The 7188-nt window shown below is 40.9% G+C and overlaps 1 protein-coding gene across 4 annotated transcripts in view; it reads left to right on the forward strand.

Annotated features, from left to right (window-relative positions):
• The window catches only part of BMS1 (BMS1 ribosome biogenesis factor), an 83444-nt gene that overhangs the window by 1908 nt on the left and 74348 nt on the right, over window positions 1–7188 (forward strand). Inside the window, exons 2-4 of one of the 4 annotated variants that reach the window (XM_045290275.1) lie at window positions 1244–1300; window positions 2018–2227; window positions 3243–3433. In XM_045290275.1, the coding sequence (XP_045146210.1) occupies window positions 2052–2227; window positions 3243–3433 (367 nt within the window). In that variant the 5' untranslated portion in view covers window positions 1244–1300; window positions 2018–2051. The remainder of the gene's footprint in view (window positions 1–1243; window positions 1301–2017; window positions 2228–3242; window positions 3434–7188) is intronic. The other 3 variants (XM_045290276.1, XM_004716769.2, XM_045290277.1) reach the window with 3 other exon arrangements.

Genomic DNA, 7188 nt, shown 5'->3' on the forward strand with positions numbered 1-7188 from the left:
CAGATGCTGTATCATTTGATAGCCGGGCACCATCTGCTTTCTTCCCCACTTTTGCTAATGCACCCCATATGTCCTCAGCGATCTAGTAGGGGTAGGCTGGTGTGCTTCGTTTGAGTGGGTTTTGTTGTCTCTCAGCTAGATGGTGCTTGTTTATCTTCAGGTCTTTAAGGCTTCAGGTGCTATATCTTTTGGGTAGCTGAGCACCATCAGCTTTGTTCACCACACTTGCTTGTGCACCCATTGCCTTCAGTGACTTCAGGTGTTATATCTTTTGGTTGCCAAGCATCATCCGCTTTCTTCACATTTTCTTGTGCACCCATTGTTTTCAGCAATCATGTCAGGTAGGTGAGCATCTCAGACTGCCAAATTGTTAGAACAAAGTGTTCTTGTGTTGGGGGAGTACTTGTGTAGGGGCCCACTGTCCATCTGTCTTCTTAATACTTGACCTATAAATATATGTACATTGATCTATTTCTCCCTCATATATAAATATATTTACATCTTTATATGCCTGTATTTATTTACATCTCTATGAGTACCCTTTGCCTCCTAGTTCTTTCCTCTATTTCTTTGTACTCTCCTCTTGTCCCACTATCATGATCTGCCTTCGTTTGGGTTTTAGGCATTCCTCTCGGTTACATTGCCCTTGATCCAGTCATGCAAGGCCTCCCGCACCCTCCTTGACATTGATTTTGGATCACTTGTTGTTCCCTTGTGCCTGTGCTTGTTAACACCCTCTTCCTTCCTTTCCCCCCTCCCCTACCCCCATGTTCCCCTGATCTTTCATCCCGTTCTCTCTTCTGGCTTGTTTATTCTGCCTGTCCCTTTCAGGTAGACATGCTATGTACCATCACCAGACTGAGTGCAACGAGGCAACAACAGAAAGTAAAACAATGTATACAACAACAACAACAATACACACATATGCATACATATATAACCATATGAATAGTTCAGGGTCTGTTTGTTTTCTTTCACGTTTAGACACATTAATCTTTTGCACTACCCAGGAATATAAGGACTCTTTCTGTATGCCTGTGAGAAGTCTCTGACCTAAGTGTACTGATTCGATTCTGTAGCCAGCCCTTGACTTGGTGTAGAATAGATTAGTTTGAGTTTCCTGTACCAATTTATCTGTAGCTATCTCTTGGTACAATGCCTAGAACATCATAACCTGTTGCCTTTGAGTTGTTTTTCACTCAGGGTAACTGTTCCAAAGTGTTTTTTGACTGTTGTCTTACAGATTGCCCGGACTTTCTTCTGCAGTGCTCCTGGGTGGATCCAGGCTGCTAACATTTAGGTTAGTAGTCAAGCATAAATTGTATCATCCAAGCATCTGTCATATTAGAGGGTCAATAAGTGTTTGGATTTTTTTTTTAAGCTTTTTAGTTGAATTATCACAATAGTTTAAGATAGGAAACTACTTAACCTAGTTGTTATATAAAGTGGTCATTAGCTACAGGTGAGAAGCTTTGGTGGCACAGTGGTTATGTGCTGGGCTGCTAAGTGCAAGGTCAGTAGTTCAAAACCAATGCTCTGCAGGAGAAAGGTGGGCCTTTCTACTCGTATAAGGAGTTAGTCTCAGAAACAAACGGGCTCTTCTACCCTGTCCTTCAGGGTGGCTATGAGTTGGCGTCAATTCAATAGCAGTGAGTTTGGTTTTGGTTTTGAGCTTTAGATGGGTGTTTAAATTTAGAATGAAAAATTAAATAATAGTTTCTTATTTCATTAAGTACATCCTAATTGCTCAAGCATTTTAATTGAAAAATATAGGCAGAATATTCCAATTATTTCAGAAATGGATAGTATTGATCTAGACCCTTAAGGTAAATAAAAATTGTGTAATCAGAGGTAACTATATCATATCAGAAAGAAAAGAAATTGTGGATTTAGCAGTTTATACCTCTGAGGAGTGAACAAATGCATACTCTTTTTATAAAGAAAGAAAAGATTGTTTTTCCTTTTTGTTGGCTAGATTGTTAAATCCTGCTTTTTTTTTGCCCTCGCTCATTTGAAGTAGGTTCACTTTTTGTGAGTTGTAAAAAACTACTATGGAGGCTAAGGATCCGAAGAAGCACAGAAAGAAAAACAGTGGACCCAAAGCTGAGAAGAAAAAAAAAAGACATCTTCAGGATCTTCAACTTGGAGATGAAGAAGATGCCCAAAAGAGAAACCCCAAAGCTTTTGCAGTTCAGTCTGCTCAGCGGATGGCTCGATCCTTTCACAGGTACATTGAGCTTTAGTCAGGTGGTTCTTCTCATTTATTCTTTTTAAACAGTAGAAGCCTCTTACAGAAGACCTTTGTATTCACGAGCTCGTTTGACAGTGGAGGTAGAAGTTGCCCTGTCCAGTTCCAGAGGATATCGAGATGGGTGTTGTATGCCATTTACAAAATGGTGTAGAGCCTATTCTACAGAAGTGACCTGGCCTCCAGCTCTAACGTGGATTATTTTCTTTGTTTGTTTTGCTCAAGAGAAACGCTTAAACATTTTTTCTTTTAAAATTTGCTCTTAAAATTTACAATCTCTAGGAATAAATGTGCTTGTTGTTTTCTAGATAGATTTAATACAATTGTGTTAGGTATTATTAAACAAGTTTCCATAATAAGTCCTTAGTATATGCCAAACAGTGTTCTTTAAACATTATTGAATTAAATCCTCCAAACAGCCTTGAAAGTGTAGGAATTATTGTCCTCTTTTTATACAGAGGCTCAGAAAGTAACATCTTCACTCATGTATGAAAAAGAAAAAAGTTGCTGTCACGTAAGATTTTTGTTATGTGTGTTGGAGTAGAACTGTACTACATAGGGCTTTTAGTGGCTGATGTTTTTGGAAGATGACAAGCCTTTTTAGGAACCTTTGACTGGACTCAAATCTCTAACTTTCCAGTGAGAGAGTTCACGATTTGTACCAGTTGAAAACCCCAAGCAGTAATTGGAAGAACCACATTTATCTTCAGAGCCTCTCCTCTTAAGCTATACAATCTCTGTGTTTGCCTTTTGTTTTCTTTTAAACATATTACTATGGATGTAAAAGTTAATTAAGGTGTTCATGTTTTTCAACCTTCTTTACTGGTTGAAATCATCTTGTTAGATCATTACTGCTTGGATTGGCACCAGAAGTTAAGAAATAACACGTTACTTATCACCACGTATTGTATGCTTTGCTTTATTTAAAATGGTTGATGCCCTTTATATTTTGAAGGAAAATTTACCCTTTCTTCCCCATCCCACCCCCAAACAGAACTCAGGATTTGAAGACAAAAAAGCATCACATTCCAGTGGTTGACAGAACTCCACTAGAGCCCCCACCAATAGTAGTGGTGGTGATGGGGCCTCCAAAGGTTGGGAAGAGCACGTTGATACAGTGCCTCATTCGGAACTTCACCAGGCAGAAGCTGACTGAGATCAGAGGTCCAGTCACATTTGTGTCAGGTAGGATTGGGAAACCACAGAGCTTACATAGCAGGTGATCTTTCCTGGGGGCCATGTAGGTCTGTTGTTTTTCCTGACTAGTAAATGTTAAGGTAGTAATGTGTTATATCACCTATCCTGGTGACAGAGTGGTTACGCATTGGGCTATGATCCACAAGGTCAGCATTTCGAAACCACCAGCTGCTCTGCAGTAGAAAGATGGGCTTTCTACTCCCAGTAAGAATTACAGTCTCGGGAGCCCTCGGGCAGTTCTACCCTGCCCTATAGGGTTGTTATCAGTTGGTATCGACTATTGATTGACTCAGTAGCAGTGAGAGTTTGTGTATTCTTTTACAGAACTGTTTGTAGAAAAATAGGGTGCTAGAAGTAATCATGTAGTCATTCCTAGTTACCATTAAGTGCCATAGGCTATGGTTCATCATGACCCCTTTCACGATGGAATGAAATGTTGCCTGACCCTGTGTGATCCCCATGATCAGTTACAGGTGTTTAGTTGTGATGCATTGGTTTTACATTGGCTGATTTTTAGAAGTAGATTTAGAAAAGAATGTGGAACAAGGGATAGGTATCATTGCTGATATCAGACCAATCTTAATTCAAAGCAGAGAATTATGGATAATATGAAGAATGGGAGTCCCAGGATACTAAATGTGCTCATGCAGAACCTGTCCATGGATTAGGATGCAGTCATTTGAATAGAACAAGGTGTTACTGTGTGGTTCAAAATTGGAAAAAGTGTGGTAGATGTATATCTTTTTTATTTATTCCATCTGTGTACTAAACAAATAATCTGAAAAGCTGGACTATGAGGAAAAACGTGGTAGTCGGAAATGGAGGAAGATTGTGGTAAGCAGATGGCACAATCTTGCATGAGGAAAATGAAGAAGAGTTGCTGCAATAACTGATGAAGGGCAAAGCCTTCAATATGGATTACAGATGAGCATGATGAGACCCCACACCCTCACCGCGGGGTCAGTAAACGGTGCCATGATAAATGGTGAGGCAATTTAAATGGTCAAAGCTTTTCTTCTACTTGAATCAATAATTAACACCCTTGGAAGCAGCATTGAAGAAATCAAGCACATGTTACATTGAGCAAATGTGCTATAAAAAGATAGCGGATATACTCAAGTATAAGCCGACCGGAATATCAACTGAGGCACCTAATTTTACCACAAAACTGCATTAAAAATGTACTGAAAACCTTGGCTTATACACGAGTATATGCAGGATCTTTAAAGTTTTAAAAAGCAAAAATGTTCTTGCTTGCCTCAAGTGTACTTGACCAAGCTGTAGTCTTTTCATTTGCCTCATTTGTATGTGAAAACTGGGCAGTGAAAAAGGAAGATCAAAGCAGAATTCATGCACTTGAATTGTGTTGGTAAAAAAATATTAACTATGCCTTGTATTGCCAGACAAATGAACGAGTCAGCCTTGGAAGAAGTACAACCAGGGTCAATGAAAGAGTGGTCTTGAGGATGGTCGGAGATCTGGCAATGCTTTATTATACATACTGCCTCCAAGGTTGGGGCTGGTTTGATGGCATCTAACAACAGCAAAGTACCTGCTATGTGTTAAGCATATGTGCTTGCTTAATGAAGGAACATTATTATTGTTTAATCGTTTTAGGGGCTCATACAACTCTTATCACAGTTAATACGTACATCAGTTGTATAAAGCACATTTGTACATTCATTGCCCTCATCATTCTCAAAACATTTGCTCTCCACTTAAGCCCCTGGCATCAACCAGGTCCTCTTTTTTCCCCTCCCTCCCTGCTCCCCACTCCCTCATGAACCCTTGATAATTTATAAATTATTGTTTTGTCATATCTTGCCCTGTCCAACATCTCCCTTCACCCACTTTTCTGTTGTCCATCCCCCAGGGAGGAGGCCACATGTAGATCCTTGTAATCGGTTTCCCATTTCCAACCCATTCACCCTCTATGCTCCCTGTATCGCCACTCATACCACTGGTCCTGAAGGGATCATCCACCCTGGATTCTGTGTGCTTCCAGTTCCCATCTGTACCAGTGTACACCCTCTGGTCTAGCCAGACTTGCAAGGTAGAATTTGAGTCATGGATAGTGGGGGGCGGAGGAAGCATTTAGGAACTAGAGGAAAGTTGTATTTTTCATCGTTGTTACATCGCACCCTGACTGACTCGTCTCCTCCCTGAGACCCCTGTGCAAGGGGATCTCAAGTGGCCTACAAATGGGCTTTGGGTCTCCATACCGCACTCCCCTCCTCATTCGCTATGGTAAGATTTTTTGTTCTGATGATGCCTTATACCTGATGCCTTCGACACCTTGTGATCACACAGGCTGGTGTGCTTGAAGGCACATTCTTACGTAAGTGAGAAGGAATTGTTGAGGTCTTTCTTTAAGGCAGTCCTCATTTTCTTAGCCTTTTAAAAAACTTTTTTACCTTAACTTAGAAACAATCCATTCTATTTCATTCGTTTGGGGGATTTTTTTTTTTTTTTTACAATAGTGGCAACATAATACAGATAAAAATATTGCCTCACTATTGGACATATGCTTCACAGTCTTGAAGCCTGTTCTTTTCAGCCAGAATTGTATTCATTTGAACCCTGGTGGCATAGTGAGTTAGACTTTGGACGGCTAATCACAAAGTCAACAGTTCAAGTCTTACTAAGTTGATCTATAGGAGAAAGAAGACTTTCTGTTATAATTAAGTTTTTTTAAAAAATTATTTTATTGAGGGCTCATACAATTCTTATCACAGTCCATACATACATCCATTGAGTCAAGCACATATGTACACTTGTTGCCCTCATCAATCTCAGAACATTTGCCCTCTACTTTAGCCCTCAATGTCGTTTGCTCATTTTCCCCCTCCCTTCCCCTCCCCCATACCTCCTGAACCCTTCATAATTCATAAATTATTTTAGTTTTGTCATAAGTTACACTGTCCGACGTCTCCCTCTGCCTTCTTCTCTGCTGTCCATTCTCCAGGGAGGAGGCTATACTTAGATTCTTGTAATTGGTTCCCCCTTTCTACCCCGCATTCCCTTCACCCTCCAGGCCTCACCCTTCTCACCGCTCGTCCTGAAGAAGTCATCTATCCTGGATTCCCTGTGTTTCAAGTTGCTATCTGTACCAATGTACATCCTCTGGTCTAGCCAGATTTGCAAGGCAGAATTGGGATCATGATATTGGGGGGAGGAAGCATTAAAGAACTAGAGGAAAGTTATGTGTTTCATCGTTACTACCCTGCACCCTAATTAGCTCGTGTCCTCCCCAAAACCCCTTAGCAGGGGGGTGTTCTGTTGCCAACCGATGGTCTCTGAGTGCCCACTCTACTCTCACCCACCTTTACAATGACATGATTTCTTGTTCCTTGATGCCTGATACCCGATCCCTTTGACAGCTCGTGGTCACACACTGGTGTGCTTCTTCCATGTGGTCTTTGTTGCTACTGAGCTAGTTGGCCTTTTGTTTATCTTCTAGCCTTTAAGACCCCAGATGCTCTGTCTTTTGATAGCCAGGCACCATCAGCTTTCTTCACCATCTTTGCTTATGCACACCTTTGTTTTCAGTGATCATATCAGGAAGGTGGGCACCCACTGATCTGATTTTTAGTTTTTTGATGTCTGATAACTGGTCCCTTCTGCACCTCGTGGTCAGACAGGCTGGTGTGCTTCTTCCATGTGGGCTTTGATGCTTCTCAGCTGGATGGCCGCTTGTTTATCTTCAAGCCTTTAAGACCCCAGACGCTATATCTTTTGATAGC

This window comes from Echinops telfairi, unplaced genomic scaffold (genome assembly GCF_000313985.2).
Source record: "Echinops telfairi isolate 266 unplaced genomic scaffold, ASM31398v2 ScPeMD7_35;HRSCAF=133_1, whole genome shotgun sequence".
Classification (NCBI taxonomy): Eukaryota; Metazoa; Chordata; class Mammalia; order Afrosoricida; family Tenrecidae; genus Echinops; species Echinops telfairi.